Raw genomic sequence first — 17,522 nt, 5'->3', positions numbered from 1 at the left:
ATCTGAAATGCACAAGGTCCTCTACTCCGACAATTAATCCACACATAAAGCAGTCAACCGAACCATTTCTAGTCATCTCTCCTCCTTCCAGGCTTTTCTTCTTTGGACTTTATATGGTGATTGGCATCTAACTTTCATAATAAGGTGTATTACCCCAAATGACCGACAGACCTCAGTTCATCTTTCAATCACCCACGTGGGTATAACCAATGAGGAGATGGCACATGTGTATATGCTTCTATAAACCAATGAGAAGATGGGAGAGGCAGGACTTGCACCGCATTCAGCGACTCAAATAGAACTGACTTCTATTTTAGCGCTTTCCAATGCAGACGCTTGTTGGCGTGCACGAGCAGTGTTGGTGCAATGATTGAATAGCATGCACTGTATGTGTAAATTTATTTTTGCGACGTGAGTGGTGTGGTCAGCATGTAAGGCATAACATTTCTTAAAGAATCAGTGCATCATTAATAATAATGACAATTGAACAGGTAAAGAGGTATGCTTAGATAACCTATGCATAAAAATATACTTGATTTATTTTATTATTATTTTTTATACATAGAATTGGGCATAATGATTATGGCTCTAGATTGCAGGTATAAGCTATTTTAGGTGTTTAAAAAATGATACATTTTCCGACCTGGACAAAGCCCCCTCTAAAATAATGGGTGCTTGACACTCCTGGTCCATAGTTTAATTTCTTAGGAAAGACTTCCGGGTTAAATAAAAGTTAAATAAATAGCCATACATGTTTACATACTATACGGGGAATTACAGTGCTATTTCAACACGGACATACACAGTATACAAATCTATATCATAAATCCATATGCTGTTCTCCATCAACATTATAATCTCTAGTTACTGTGATTGATCTTCAACATGGCAATGTGGCCTCCTGGATGCTTGGTCTTCAACATGGCAATGTGGCCTCCTGGATGCTTGGTCTTCATGCTCCCAAAGTGTCTGCAAACAGATCACGGAAAAGAACATATTCTTTTCTGAAATTAATACCCACAGAATACCCAGATAAATTTTATTGGACTAAATACCAAAAAAATACATGAGAGTCATCTCTTTCATAAGAACTCAGCTGATGAGCCTAAGACGAGACTGTGAGAGTAGACTAGCACCACATTCTTTCACGCCAGTTCCAGTGCACAACTACAAAAAAATTTGGAGTAGTTCATGATTTCGGTAAATTGTGGTCACAACGGGGCATGTTAACAGCGACAGGAACCCCAATAAAAAAATGGTCTGGAAATAGAGGCATTATTAGAAGCATGTCAGTTACCCAGTAAATTAACAGTGGTGAAATGTGAAGCTCATACTAGTTGTATAGATAAAATCGCCATAGGTAATCGTAAAGCAGACGAAATGGCTAAGGCTGCTGCCTTGGTGAGAGAAAGTGTTAGAGAACCACATGTAAATATTGAGGATTCCTTCCAATGAGAAATTGACTAAATTTGCCACAGGAAAACATATTTTGGGTTGAAGATTCTAGGAGAAATGCCAGGGGAATGGATTCTAAAACATTTAAATGATATGGCCAAACCCTCCTTGCAAACTCAGAAGGCTTTGTTTTCTTTTGTTTTATAAAATCATGAGACATTTTGTGGTTTTATTTTTAAATAAATTAACATTTGATGTTGTCTTATTCTGGAATGGAATTCTAGAATAGACGAAAGGGTGAAGGGGTCACAAAGAATTAGTATAGGAGTTACCTAACCTAAAATGAACTGGGATCACGAGGAATTGGTATAGGGGTTACCTAACCTAAAATGAACTTTTAATTATTTTATGTGGTGTGGTGGTTATGGAGAATCATGGGAAAAGGAGACCAGTGAATCGTTAGACTCGGTGGAGAGATACTGTTGCCGTGTTGTGTGAGTTATTAGATGGGGTCTTTTCAATTCAGTTAAATTGGGTATGCAAGAGAATGGAAATGATTTGAAGAGGTATTTAAATGGTTTCCAAAGGACAGGGAATGAAAGGGAGAGGAAACATTTTAATGGTGTCGAAAGCCCTGTATACAAAAAATTCCTAATGAGGAATGATCAACCTCATTATAAATTAATGGAACAGGGGGATTTAATTATAAAATTCATGAGAAACACCATTCTCTATCCAAATTGTGCCATTACATTAGGAGATTAATATTATTTCCGTAGGGAGTTATAAGAGTTCTAATTCTAAGTTGATTCATTTTTTAAATTAGTTTATTTTGATTTAACAGGTTTTTGAATCACGTGTTTGGAAAGGGAAAATCAGCAGTTCCCTGAGGTCCTGGTCTTTGTGGTACTTATACAGTGGTACTGTGTTCAGTCTGCTTATAGAAAGGAAGATATATGTTAATAAGGGATGACAGTTAGTTACTTCAAATGGATTGTGATATATGTCTTGCTGATTTCATGTTGTGTTTTTGTTTTGATACAAATTTCCCCAGATTAGGATCCTGGGGTGGGAGTTCTGCGAGGGGTTAGGGTGCTAACTTCATTATCTGGTAACTCTTCCGAGAGGTCGCCAGTAGAATAACAAAATGGTTTAACCAGTAACAGTATGTTATGCTTTTTGACATTTGTCTTAGAGATGTTAGTAAGAAAAGGTTAATGTAATAATTTGTCATAAAGACCATGTTTGTCTGAATAATTTGGTAGGAATAATTTGACCACAGACAGTGTGTGTAAACCTCAAAACCCTCCCTAACTGGCTAAAGAAAGAGCGACAAAGGCATGCAATGAGAGACAGTGCCACTGATATCTGAGTCTGAGACAATATTTATTTGGCCGAGAGAGTCTCCAGGAACTTACCTCTAAGTGTCATCCTGAAGGGAGGTGGTTTGGTAGGGGAATCACTGGATGATAGCTTGGGACAAACATGAATGTTTTTTTTTGTTCTCTTTTGTTTTACCCTGTATTCAGAATGTTTATGTTACATCACATCAATGAGTGGTGCTAAGTTATTATCCTCTCTGGGATATTTTCCCTGGCCAAAAGCCAAATAAATTACTATAAAAATCAAACTTTCATTAAATCACACATGCAAGATAGCAAATTAAAGCTACACTTGCTGTGAATCCAGCCAACATTGTTGTGAATCCAGGGTTTCGCCTGCTAAATAAGTTCTGTTATACTCACAGACATGATTCAAACAGTTTTAGAACAGTTTTAGAACAGTTTTCTATCCAGATCTACTAATAATATGCATATCTTATCTTCTGGGGATGAGTAGCAGGCAGTTGAATTTGGGCATGCATTTCATCCAGATGTGAAAATACTGCCCCCTGTCACCAAGAAGTTAATTAAACATACACGTTGTTTCTATTTTCTTTTCAAGTCAATATGTCTTAAGGTTTGGTGGAACATGGAGCTGTAGGGACAGTAACTGAAGGAGCTGTAGGGACAGTAACTGAAGGAGCTGTAGGGACAGTAACTGATGGAGCTGTAGGGACAGTAACTGAAGGAGCTGTAGGGACAGTAACTGAAGGAGCTGTAGGGACAGTAACTGAAGGAGCTGTAGGGACAGTAACTGAAGGAGCTGTAGGGACAGTAACTGAAGGAGCTGTATGGACAGTAACTGAAGGAGCTGTAGGGACAGTAACTGATGGAGCTGTAGGGACAGTAACTGAAGGAGCTGTAGGGACAGTAACTGAAGGAGCTGTAGGGACAGTAACTGAAGGAGCTGTAGGGACAGTAACTGAAGGAGCTATAGGGACAGTAACTGATGGAGCTGTAGGGACAGTAACTGATGGAGCTGTTGGGACAGTAACTGAAGGAGCTGTAGGGACAGTAACTGATGGAGCTGTAGGGACAATAACTGAAGGAGCAGTACAAGTAGCGAGAGATTCTATTATTGATAGCATGGAATTGGACTACTGAGCAAATGAGGGGTATTGTGAGACTATAGTCATGGGCCATGTTGGATGTAGCAGTGGTTACTTTAGTAGCATTGTTAGGATATAGGTTTATGAGGATGCATGCCACTTGGATTGGTAACTGGGGGACAGGGGATGCGGTTATTCAAATGTCACAAAATATGTTGTCAGGAAATGACCCATGTGTTGCAGTGTGTATATCCTCAGGTGAAAGCAGAGATATAACCAAGGGCACGGGCTGAATTCTGGAGATTGAGTGTACATCAAGAGACACCAGGCAGGGGTCTTGGGACAGTGTTGGTTTGGGACACACACTACTCCGTACAGTACCTGCAGCAGTAAAGATAGTCATGTCTCTCCTTGGGGAGGTGGGGCATAGTTCTCACGTGAAGTGAGGTCCACCATGACAGACGAAGTGGAGAGAGAGAGAGAGAGAGAGAGACTAGATTCCATCGTAAGACATACAGATGGGTTGGGTCTGGGTGTTACTATAAACATCATAGTTGGATCACTGGTTAGCTGCTTTACTGGTTAATGCATCATATGATAGAGGATAGAAGGGTAATTGTACTCTGAACAAAATGTTGAAGGCATTGATGTGAAAGCATATACAGTGCTGAGTTACCTCAAGAGGATGTAATGTGGATTAGGGATAAGTACTTGCATATCAGATGATGTTCCTATCAGGTGAAATGGAGGAGATGGGGAACAAAGTGAAAATGACATGACTTGGGAACACCTCTCGGAACCTGGGGCCTAAAGAGGAAGACTGGGCGAAAGCATGAGGAAGTTTTTTTGAGCTTTCAATTTCGTGGAACCCAGCAGGAATGTATCCGGGAGGCATAGGTGAAGAGAGAGTGGGAATTGTCATGGTCTCAGACTTTGGTTTTCATGCATATATAATTATGCATAGCTTATCACATTGTTAATACTGTTATGTTTTATATTATTTGTTGCTTTCCAAGTCTTGTGCTATTACTTTCTTAGGAACCAGAAGGGGGAAGTGGAGAAACTAAAAGATGCTCCATCTGACATAGAACGAGACCACAGATTCAGCTGGATTGGCATTTTGTTGTGTGATGGTAGAAGGAAATAAAACTGTGTGATCATAGTACAGAGGCCATAAGTCTCTGAATTTGTAAACCTTGCGGTGAATGTTTGTTCATTGTTTGTTCCATTTGTTAGTTTGTTTACTTCATGTTTTATAATCATTTGTTTTAAATGTATGTTTTATTATCATTGTTTATCATTTATAAAGTATATATACATTTAACATTAGGGTGCTATTGTTCAAGAGGAGGGACTGTTGGACTCGACATTTTGAACATTGAGATATTAAATAAATGATGGGGCGGCAGGGTAGCCTAGTGGTTAGAGCGTTGGACTAGTAACCGGAAGGTTGCAAGTTTGAATCCCCGAGCTGACAAGGTACAAATCTGTCGTTCTGCCCCTGAACAGGCAGTTAACCCACTGTTCCTAGGCCGTCATTGAAAATAAGAATTTGTTCATTAACTGACTTGCCAAGTAAAAATGAAAAATATTTTTAAAAAATAGAGAAGAAACGTATAATATGAGGAGTGAAGGAGACTGGGTTTTATGTCCGAAGTTAATGGTTCTCTGTAGAAAGACAGATGGCTTTGGAATGTGAAGTGTGGACGGGAGGAGAGCAACGTGTTGATATAGGGGAGACAGATGGACATCTGTGGATTAGGTGAAGGAGGGGTTGAGGTCAGGTTGTGAAGTCAGATCCCTTGAAGGGAGTAATAATGGTAGTAGGGTAGTATCCTGTTACTATTATCCTGTAGAACCATAAAATGTAAAGATTGGAGAGAAGGGGGAGTCTTAAGTGGGATATACACTGTATATATCTGTGATTGGAGAAATGTTGGGTTGTCTGAATTACAGCTCTACAGAACCTTTGGGAAGAATTCAACTTAGTTAAAGCTTCTCTAGTGTCCGTGAGTTATTTACTCTGAAATAAGAACCTAACACATACCTCCATGTATTTGAGTCATGGTTGTAGACTTCTATTGTTTTCAGATTGGTGATGCCATCAGATCCTCCCACAGCCAACAACGACCCGTTGAACACCACCAGAGACATCTGAAAGAGGGGGACAGGAGAGGAGTGACAGTGACAGAGCTGTTAAGAAAGGTTGACTCTGCAAGATGATATCATAAAAACAATGGACATCTTCCTACATGCAGACATCGACATTAAAAGTAACCATATCTGACTAGAGTTGCATTACTTGCTCTTCGAAAGGCTGTGTGCTATCAGCCAATTATGTCAGTCTCTGGAGATTTGGTTGATGTTGATGTGGGAAGTGATCTGACCAATAGGGTGGCGAGAAAGGGTGTACGTGACCAATCACTTGCTTTGTTTCTCTTGCATCTCATGCGTTTGACGGGGGTCCAACTCAGAGTGTCTGGATCAAACTTCTCTGCAGCGCTGAGCTCCAGGTTGAGTTCATCTCTTCCTCCGGCCACAAACAGACGTCCCAGGTACACACAGCAGCCCGCGTTCTCTCTAGGGGTCATCATGGGGGTGCACGCATACCACATCCCATCCAAGGGATTGAATCGCTCCACTGGGGATCACAGAACACAGACAGGTCACAAACAGACTCAGGTCACACACAGATACAGAAAACCAAATACACAGACAGGCTGTGAAACAAACATACTGTAGAATTACATAATTTACTCACATCACAAAACAGACACAGACTACGGAACAGAAGGTCCACGAAACAAACACAGACTATGGAACAGAAGATTCATAAAACAACCACAGACTATGGAACAGAAGATTCACGAAACAGATGCAGTCCATGGAACAGACAGACCATGAAACAGACAGACTACAGAAGAGAAGTTCCATGAGACAGATAGACCACGAAACAGACTATCGAATAGACACAGGGTCATGAGGTCATTCAGGGGGGGAATACAGAGAAGGCACCAATCATATTGTCACAACAACACAATTATATTGTTGTGGTTTTCTACCTCTGATTCTGGTAATCTCACTGAAATATAATTGGCATATTTAACTAGGCAAGTCAGTTAAGAACAAATTCTTGTTTTAAATGACTGCCTAGGAACAGTGGGTTAACTACCTAGGAACTGATAAGGGGCAGAACGACAGATTTGTACCTTGTCAGCTCGGGGATTTGAACTTGCAACCTTTGGGTTACTAGTCCAACGCTCTAACCACTAGGGTACCCTGTCGCCCGGTATATTACACTTACAGAATTTCCACACGGGCGAGGATATTGGAAATTGTGCCTTTAGGCTATGCAATTCAGTACTCATCTATAAAACAAAAGCAATTTAGATCAAAAGAGTCCATATTAACAAAGGAAATTGATGGACTAACTGTACAGATAGACAGCAATAAAAACTGTACTATAGAGGCACATAATTAGTTAGAGGAAAAACAAAAAGAAATGGAGGAACTTATTCAAGAAAGATCCAGTGGAATATATTATAAAAATAATGCAAACTGGATGGAATATGGGGAAAAATGCACCAAATTATTTTCAATCTTCAAAATAGAAGCGCTACCAAAACAAATGTATTGAAACTTGTTACAAATGATGGAGTCACGAATGATTCACCGAATGATATTTTGAAAGAGTAAGTCAAATACTTTAAGAATATGTCTCCTCCATCTCCACTAACCGAAGCCAATTGTGTGGATTTTTTCCTATTAACAATGTAAAATTAACATCTGTACAGAAAGACTCATGTGAAGGCCAAATTACAGAGGAGGGACTTCTTGATGCAATTAAAGCCTTTAAGGCTGGGAAAACCCCAGGGCTGGATGGCATATCAGTGGAAGTATACCCAAACATTTTTGATATACTCAGAGAATCATTATTAGTATGTTTTAACCACTCCTATATAAGTGGTAGAATATCAGACACGCAACAAGAAGGTCTGATTTCATTATTACTGAAACTGGATCCAAGTGGTATATATATAAAGATCCAGTCCATTTAAAAGATTGGAGGCCTCTTACACTTCAGTGTTGTGAAGCAAAAATTCTAGCTAAATTTGATTTATTTCACCTTTATTTAACCAGGTAGGCAAGTTGAGAACAAAGTTCTCATTTACAATTGCGACCTGGCCAAGATAAAGCAAAGCAGTTTCATCACATACAACAACACAGAGTTACACATGGAGTAAAATAAACATACAGTCAATAATACAGTAGAAAAATATGTATATTTATGATGTGAGCAAATGAGGTGAGATAAGGGAGGTAAAGGCAAAAAAAAGGCCATGGTGGCAAAGTAAATACAATATAGCAAGTAAAACACTGGAATGGTACATTTGCGATGAAAGAATGTGCAAAGTAGAAATAAAAATAATGGGGTGCAAAGGAGCAAAATAAATAAATAAATAAATACAGTAGGAGAAGAGGTAGTTGTTTGGGCTAAATTATAGATGGGCTATGTACAGGTGCAGTAATCTGTGAGCTGCTCTGACAGCTGGTGCTTAAAGCTAGTGAGGGCGATAAGTGTTTCCAGTTTCAGAGATTTTTGTAGTTCGTTCCAGTCATTGATAGCAGAGAACTGGAAGGAGAGGCGGCCAAAGGAAGAATTGGTTTTGGGGGACCAGAGAGATATACCTGCTGGAGCGTGTGCTACAGGTGGGTGCTGCTATGGTGACCAGCGAGATGAGATAAGGGGGGACTTTACCTAGCAGGGTCTTGTCAATGACCTGGAGCCTGTGGGTTTTACGACGAGTATAAAGCGAGGGCCAGCCAACGAGAGCGTACAGGTCGCAGTGATGGGTAGTATATGGTGCTTTGGTGACAAAACGGATGGCACTGTGATAGACTGCATCCAATTTAGGGTATTGGAGGCTATTTTGTAAATGACATCGCCAAAGTCGAGGATCGGTAGGATGGTCAGTTTTACGAGGGTATGTTTGGCAGCATGAGTGAAGGCAGCTTTGTTGCGAAATAGGAAGCCAATTAACTTTGGATTGGAGATGTTTGATGTGAGTCTGGAAGGAGAGTTTACAGTCTAGCCAGACACCTAGATATTTGTAGTTGTCCACATATTCTTAGTCAGAACGGTCCAGAGTAGTGATGCTGTGGGTAGTAGTGGGCAGGTACAGGCAGCGATCGGTTGAAGAGCATGCATTTAGTTTTACTTGTATTTAAGAGCAGTTGGAGGCCACGGAAGGAGAGTTGTATGGCATTGAAGCTTGTCTGGAGGGTTGTTAACTTCTTGCGTCGAGCCATCCCGGATCCAGGATCGTGAATACAGCCTCAAGCTCATTACCATAACGCAACGTTAACTATTCATGAAAATCGCAAATGAAATGAAATGAATATGCTATGTTTTCAATGAGGAGACTCTCAGTTAGATGGCAAATGCTCAGTTTTTCGTGAAAGATTATTTGTTTAGGAGAAATCGCTCCGTTTGGTGCGTCACGTTTAGCTACGAAAAAAAACTGTATCCAGGAGTGTAATTATCCCCGCAGCTCATGAGCATAACACAACGTTAACTATTCATGAAAATCGCAAATGAAATGAAATTAATATGCTAGCTCTCAAGCTTAGCCTTTTGTTAACAACACTGTCATCTTAGATTTTCAAAATATGCTTCTCAACCATAGCAAAACAAGCATTTGTGTAACAGCTAGCGCTGCTAGCGTAGCATTTAGCGTTAGCATTAGCAGGCAACATTTTCACAAAAAACAGAAAATCATTCAAATAAAATCATTACCTTGAAGAACTTCAGATGTTTTCAATGAGGAGACTCTCAGTTAGATAGCAAATGCTCAGTTTTTCCTGAAAGATTATTTGTTTAGGAGAAATTGCTCCGTTTGGTGCGTCACGTTTGGCTACCAAAACGCCTAACTTTTTTCCAAATTAACTCCATAATATCGACTGAAACATGGTAAACGTTGTTTAGAATCAATCCTCAAGGTGTTTTTCACATATCTCTTCATGATATATCGTTCGTTGAAAGCCTCCTCTCTCCTCTCAATCACTGGATGACTGCGTGCAGCTTGTAGATTACGCACCAATTTAGACAAAGGACACCGGGCGGACCCCTGGTAAATGTAGTCTCTTATGGCCAATCTTCCAATGATATGCCTACAAACACGTCACAATGCTGCAGACACCTTGGAGAAACAATAGAAAGGGCAGGCTCATTCCCGGCGCATTCACAGCCATATAAGGAGACAATGGAAAACAGAGCTTCAAAAATTCTGCCCATTTCCTAGTTGAAGTTTCATCTTGGTTTCGCCTGTAGCATGAGTTCTGTGGCACTCACAGATAATATCTTTGCAGTTTTGGAAACTTAGAGTGTTTTCTTTCCAAAGCTGCCACTTATATGCATAGTCAAGCATCTTTTCGTGACAAAATATTGTGCTTAAAACGGGCACGTTTTTTTATCCATAAATTAAAAGAGCGCCCCCTATATCCAAGAAGTTAACACAGTGTCCAAAGAAGGGCCACAAGTATACAGAATGGTGTCATTTGCGTAGAGGTGGATCAGAGACTCACCAGCAGCAAGAGCGAAATCATTGATGTATACAGAGAAGAGAGTCGGCCCAAGAATTGAACCCTGTGGCACCCCCATAGAGACTGCCAGAGGCCCGGACAACAGGGCCTCCGATTTGACACACCAGGCGAGGCAATCATTTGAGAAACCAAGGCTATGGAGTCTGCCGATGAGGATGTGGTGATTGACAGAGTCGAAAGCATTGGCCAGGTCGATGAATACGGCTGCACAGTATTGTTTCTTATCGATGGCGGTTAAGATATATTTTAGGACCTTGAGCATAGCTGAGGTGCACCCAAGACCAGCTCTGAAACCAGATTGCATTGCGGAGAAGGTGTGGTGGGATTCGAAATGGTCGGAAATCTGCTTGTTGACTTGGCTTTCGAAAGACCTTGGAAAGGCAGTGTAGGATAGATATAGGTCTGTAGCAGTTTGGGTCAAGAGTGCCCCCCCTTTGAAGAGGGGGATGACCGCAGCTGCTTTCCAATCTTTTGTAATCTCAGACGACACGAAAGAGAGGTTGAACAGGCTAGTAATAGGGGTTGCAACAATTTTAGCAGATCATTTTAGAAAGAAAGGGTCCAGATTGTCTATCTCGACTGAGTTGTAGGGGTCCAGATTTTGCAGCTCTTTCAGAACATCAGCTGACTGGATTTGGGAGAAGAAGAAATGGGGAAGGCTTGGGCGAGTTGCTGTGGGAGGTACAGTGTTGTTGACCGGGGTAGGGGTAGCCAGGTGGAAAGCATGGCCAGCCGTAGAAAAATGCTTATTGAAATTCTCAATTATAGTGGATTTATCGGTGGTGACAGAGTTTCCTATCCTCAGTGCAGTGGTGCTTGGCACATGGAATTAAATGCTTGGTAATGCTTAAATGATCAGCGTAATTAAAATTAAATTCTTGCCACATGGAATTAAAAAGGTATTGTCAAATATTATTAATCCTAATCAGAAAGGTTTTTTACATGGACAATACATTGGAGATAATATAAGACAAGTACTAGAAACAATACTATGAAATATCAGGTACAGCAGGCCTGATTTTGAAAAGGATTTTGAAAAAGTATGACTGGAGTTTAAATATAAATGCCTAGAATATTTCAATTTTGGAGAATCTCTTCTAAAATGGGTTAGAGTTATGCATAGTAACCCTACGTGTTAAAGAGTAAATAATGGCTACATCTCAGAAAGTTTTAAACTGTCAAGAGGATTTAAACAAGGTTGTCCACTATCGGCATATCTATTTAGTAATGCCATCGAAACGTAAGCTGTTAAAATTATATCCAACAATAATATTAAGAGATTAGAAATCCGTGGCTTAAAATCAAAGGTGTCATTGTACGCTGATGATTCATGGTTTATTTTAAAACCACAATTAGAATCCCTCCACAGCCTCATAGTGGACCTAGATACCTTTTGCTATCCTCTCTGGACTAAAACCAAATTATGATAAGTGTCACTATATTACGTGTTGGATCACAAAAAAATGCAACTTTTACATTACCATGTAGTTTAACAATTAAATGGTCTGAAGGGGATGTGGACATACTCGGTATACAAATCCCAAAAGAAAGACTTGATCTCACTCCAATACATTTTTATAGAAATGTAACAAATATAGATGGAAAGTAAAATACCTGTCTATTTGTGCAAAAAAACACCCAGATTAACTCTTTAGTCATACCACAGTTTACATATTTGCTTATGGTTTTGCCGAACACCTACGTGACCTGCTTTTTAAATTATATGAACAAAAAATATTCAATTTTATTTGGAATGGCAAGCCAGACAAAATTAGAAGGGCCTATTTATATAACGAATATGAGTTTGAAGGGCAGAAATGATTAAATATTAAAGCACTAGACTTCTCACTAAAGTCATCAGCCATACAGAAGTTCTATTTATATCTGAAATGGTTCTCTAGTAAATTGGTAGGAAAGTCTCACCCCATGTTCAAGATTGGCCTTTTTCCATTTATTCAGATTACAACTGCTCACTTTCGGTTGTTTGAAAACAAAACAATCTCCAAAATATCATTATTTGAAAAAGCCTTAGAAAGCAATTTCAGTTTAATCGACCTGAAAAGACAGAACAAATAATACAACAATTCTTGTGGTTAAACTCAAATGTACTAAATGATAAAAAAATATATTAATATTTTCAATAAAAATTTTAAAAAAGGAACATTTCTGTGAATGATATCATAAATAGGACTGGCGGAGTTATGTCATACATGCAGCTAACACAGACATATGGAAATGTCTGCTTAAAACAAACTAATTGCAGCATTACCACAAAAACGGAAGAGGCAAGTAGGGGGAAAAGTGAGGAACTTGTCTGCCAGCCTTGCATTAAAGACCATAAATGGTTATAGAAAATTGTGGTAAATAAAAACATATACCAATTTAATTTAGAGACCAAAAAATGTACCGTTGTGCATTGCAAAATAGTTGGGAAGAGATTTTCAATGTACCTATTCCATGGCACATGGTTTATGAATTGACACGCAAAACAACACTGGATTCAAAACATTTATTTGTTCAATTTAAATTATTATACAAAATTCTTGCAACCAATAGAATGTTATATATATGGGGGATACACTCTTCCCAGCTCTGCAGATTCTGCTGTGAGGAGGCAGAATCATTAGATCATTTATTTGGTACTGTCCATATGTAGCTCATTTTTGGTCACAGGTCCAGGAATGGCTGAAGAGTTGCATCATTTACCTGGAACTGTCACGTTCTGACCTTTATTTCCTTTGTTTTGTCATTATTTAGTATGGTCAGGGCGTGAGTTGGGTGGGCAGTCTGTTTGTTTTTCTATGTTTTGGGGTATTTCTATGTTTCGGCCTAGTATGGTTCTCAATCAAGAGGCAGGTGTCATTAGTTGTCTCTGATTGAGAATCATACTTAGGTAGCCTGGGTTTCACTGTGTGTTTGTGGGTGATTGTTCCTGTCTCTGTGTTTTGCACCAGATAGGACTGTTTTGGGTTTTCACGTTTCTTGTTTTTGTTAGTTTGTTCATGTGAAGTGATTTATTAAAACATGAATCAAAACAACCACGCTGCGCTTTGGTCCGCCTCTCCGTCAATGGAAGAAATCCCTTACAGGAACTAATGCTACAGATAGCAATACTGGATGATTTGAAAAGTCATAGTCAATCAATCAATAATATAATAATTATTTTAGCAAAAATGTTTATCTTTAATCTACAATCTGTAGAAGCTATGAGAATAGAAAGTTTCAGTACTTTTCTGAAGCATCACAGCACAGTTGAAAAATAAATGGCAAATAGAAACCCAAAATGAATGGCATTAAGAGATAGATGGGAGGGGTTGAATGGAGCTGAAGGGTGGGACTAATAACAACAAGATAACCAATGTATAACATACGGGGTCTGTAACATGCATATAGGTCAGAAATGATGTGAAATAGCACAGTTGCAAATAGAAATCGAACTGGATGGACATCAGAAATAGAGTAAGGACTAAAAACAAACTAAATATAACTATTTTAAAATAGATTGTCTGTAAAATGTGTATAATATGTATACAGAAGGTAGAAGCCTAAGTGTTATTGTTTATTAGTTGACTCCAATTGGGGGAAGGGTGTTAGGGTTTGCAGGGAATAATAAAGGTATATTCTAAAACATGTATGTATGTACGTACAGTATATACTTATATGTGTATGAATGGTTATGTATACATATATATATACACAGTTGTAGTCGGAAGTTTACATCCACTTAGGTTGGAGTCAATAAAACTTGTTTTTCATCCACTCCACACATTTCTTATCAAGAAATTAAAGTCTTGGCAAGTCGGTTAGGACATCTATTTTGTGCATGATACAAGTAATTTTTCCAACAATTGTTGACAGACACATTATTTCACTTATAATTCACTGTATCACAATTCCAGTGGGTCAGAAGTTTACATACACTAAGTTTGAGTTTGAGTTTATTTTTATTTTTACAGGGACAGTGCACATTAATCAACATTTCAGTAAAAGTGCCGGTTTTAGCCAACCGGCTAATTTTCAACCGCAGTCCCTGGGCAGGTTATTAAAAACAATTACAATATAGACAATAGCAACATAGAACAAGCAAGACATAGCAACATAGGACAAGCAAGACATAGCATACAGACAGAGCAACATAGGACAAGCAAGACGTAGCATTCAGACAGAGCAGCATAAAACAAAAAGCAGCAAGACAAAATTCATAAAAGCAACAAAGTGTTTCCACACCTCACAAGCTACAGACAACAGACAACATGGAGTGGCAACACACAGCTAGGGACCATGTTCACAAATCTGATTGACCTTTAGCCATGTCTTCAAGCATTTTGTGAAAGTGTGATATGTGGTGCAGTTATGTGTGTCTGATGGCAGTGTATTCCAGACATGGGAAGCTCTCACAGAGAATGCAGATTTACTAAAGGTGCTTTTCCTTAGGGGAACTATACAGTCACCTCTCATGGCAGACCTTGTGGATCTGCTGCCATATGTCTGGGTTTTCTGTTTAACAAAAATATTGAGTGGAGGGGGAGCCAGGCCATTGAGGATCTTGAATACAAGACATGCGTCGGTGTATTGCACAAGATTTTCCCAACTCAAGAGCTCATGCTTTCTAAGGATGTGACAATGATGATGGCTATTGGGCTTCCTATCAAGCACTTTGAGAGCCTGTTTGTAGACAGACTGAATAGGTTTTAATGTTGTACAGCAAGCTTGGGCCCAACTAGTCAAGCAGTATGTTAAGTGGGGGAGTATCATAGATTTGAAGTACAGTTTTGCTACCTCTGTAGTCAAACAATTTCGTATAAATCGGAAATTAGCTAGGTTGAATTTGGTTATTTGAATTACCTTTTTCACATGCTTTTTAAAAGAGAGGTTGGAATCAAGTATGATGCCAAGGTACTTAAAATCGGATACCACCTGGAGCTTCTCCCCTGACACATAGACATCTGGCTCAGTAGCATCTGTTGCCCTCTTTGTTGACTGTGCCTTTAAACAGTTTGGAAAATTCCAGAAAAGGATGTCATGGCTTTAGAAGCTTCTGATAATTGATATCATTTGAGTCAATTGGAGATGTACCTGTGAAAGTATTTCAAGGCCTACCTTCAAACTCAGTGCCTCTTTGCTTAACATCATGGGGAAATTCAAAGAAATCAGAAAAGAATTGTGGACCTCCACAAGTCTGGTTCATCTTTGGGAGCAATTTCAAAACACCTGAAGGTACCACATTCATCTGTACAAACAATTGTACACAAGTATACACACCATGGGACCACGCAGCTGTCATACCTCTCCTAGAGATGAACGTACTTTAGTGCGAAAAGTGCAAATCAATCCCAGAACAACAGCAAAGGACCTTGTGAAGATTCTGGAGGAAATAGGTACAAAAGTATCTATATCGACAGTAAAACAAGTCCTGTATCGACATAACCTGAAAGGCCGCTCAGCAAGGAAGAAGCCACTTCTCCAAAACCACCATAAAAAAGCCAGACTATGGTTTGCAACTGGACATGGGAACAAAGATACTTTCTGGAGAAATGTCCTCTGGTCTGATGAATTTTTTTTTTAACCATAATGACCATCATGTTTGGAGGAAAAAGGGGGATGCTTGCAAGCCGAGGAACACCATCCCAACCGTGATGCACGGGGGTGGCAGCTTCATGTTGTGGGGGTGCTTTGCTGCAGGAGGGACTGGTGCACTTCACAAAATAGATGTCATCATGAGGAAGGACAATTATGTGGATATATTGAAGCAACATCTCAAGACATCAGTCAGGAAGTTAAAGCTTGGTCACCAATGGGTCTTCCAAATGGACAATGACCCCAAGCATACTTCCAAAGTTGTGGCAAAATGGCTTAAGGACAACAAAGTCAAGGTATTGGAGTGGCCATCACAAAGCCCTCACCTCAATCCTTTAGAAAATTTGTGGGCAGAACTGAAAAAGTGTGTGTGAGCGAGGAGGCCTACAAACCTGACTCAAATACACCAGCTCTGTCAGGAGGAATGGACCAGACTTGACCCAACTTATTGTGGGAAGCTTGTGGAACGCTACCCGAAACATTTGACCCAAGTTAAACAATTTAAAGGCAATGCTACCAAATACTAATTGAGTGTATGTAAGCTTCTGACCCACTGGGAATGTGATGAAAGAATTAAAAGCTGAAATAATGCTTTCTCTCTACTATTATTCTGACATTTCACATTCTTAAAATAAAGAGGTGATCCTAACTGACCTAAGACAGGGAATTTTTACTCTGATTAAATATCAGCAACTGGTAAGAACTGAGTTTAAATGTATTTGGCTAAGGTGTATGTAAACTTCTGACTTCAACTGTATATGGGTATGTATGTGTATATATATTTACCAAAATATTATATGGGGGATTAGAAATGATGCAGAAAATTACATTGACGGAAGCAACAATTTTTCCGCAATATTAAAGCTGAATCACCCCTTAAAAAATATATAAATAAGGATCTCACTGAAATAGAATTACAAACAGGTTTTTGGGTTCTTGCTGTTTACTGTAACCTATGATGTTAGATTTCTGTGTTGTTTCTAGCAAAACCCAGAATGTCAGGGGTTTAAGAAGCTGAAAAGGTTATGAGAATTGTCCAGACTTTCTCTTCTCACAGACTGAAATATGCACTGACAACTGGCTGCACATCATAACCCTCCCGAGTTAAGCTATGGTTGCCCAAGCCAAGTACGTGCTTTTTTTTTTGTGTGTGTGTGTGTGTGTGTGTGTGTGTGTGTGTGTGTGTGTGTGTGTGTGTGTGTGTGTGTGTGTGTGTGTGTGTGTGTGTGTGTGTGTGTGTGTGTGTGTGTGTGTGTGTGTGTGTGTGTGTGTGTGTGTGTGTGTGTGTGTGTGTGTGTGTGTGTGTGTGTGTGTGTGTGTGTGTGTGTGTGTGTGTGTGTGTGTGTGTGTGTGTGTGTGTGTGTGTGTGTGTGGTGTGTGTGTGTGTGTGTGTGTGTGTGTGTGTGTGTGTGTGTGTGTGTGTGTGTGTGTGTGTGTGTGTGTGTGTGTGTGTGTGTGTGTGTGTGTGTGTGTGTGTGTGTGTGTGTGTGTGTGTGTGTGTGTGTGTGTGTGTGTG

General features: G+C 39.5%; 1 protein-coding gene across 2 annotated transcripts in view; it reads right to left on the bottom strand.

Annotated features, from left to right (window-relative positions):
- Positions 1-492: 492 nt before the first annotated feature.
- The window catches only part of LOC109896172 (kelch-like protein 20), a 28,929-nt gene continuing 11,899 nt past the window's right edge, over positions 493-17,522 (bottom strand). The window contains exons 6-9 of one of the 2 annotated variants that reach the window (XM_020490458.2): positions 6,256-6,467; positions 5,874-5,980; positions 2,814-2,868; positions 887-969 (exon numbers count right to left, since the gene is read on the bottom strand). In XM_020490458.2, coding sequence (XP_020346047.1) covers positions 2,823-2,868; positions 5,874-5,980; positions 6,256-6,467 — 365 coding nt within the window. In that variant the 3' untranslated portion in view covers positions 887-969; positions 2,814-2,822. Of the gene's footprint in view, positions 970-2,813; positions 2,869-5,873; positions 5,981-6,255; positions 6,468-17,522 lie in introns of both variants that reach the window. The other variant, XM_020490457.2, reaches the window with a different exon arrangement.

Source organism: Oncorhynchus kisutch, linkage group LG8 (genome assembly GCF_002021735.2).
Source record: "Oncorhynchus kisutch isolate 150728-3 linkage group LG8, Okis_V2, whole genome shotgun sequence".
Classification (NCBI taxonomy): Eukaryota; Metazoa; Chordata; class Actinopteri; order Salmoniformes; family Salmonidae; genus Oncorhynchus; species Oncorhynchus kisutch.
Note: the sequence above shows the minus strand (reverse complement) of the source record. Positions and strands in the feature narration are given on the sequence as shown.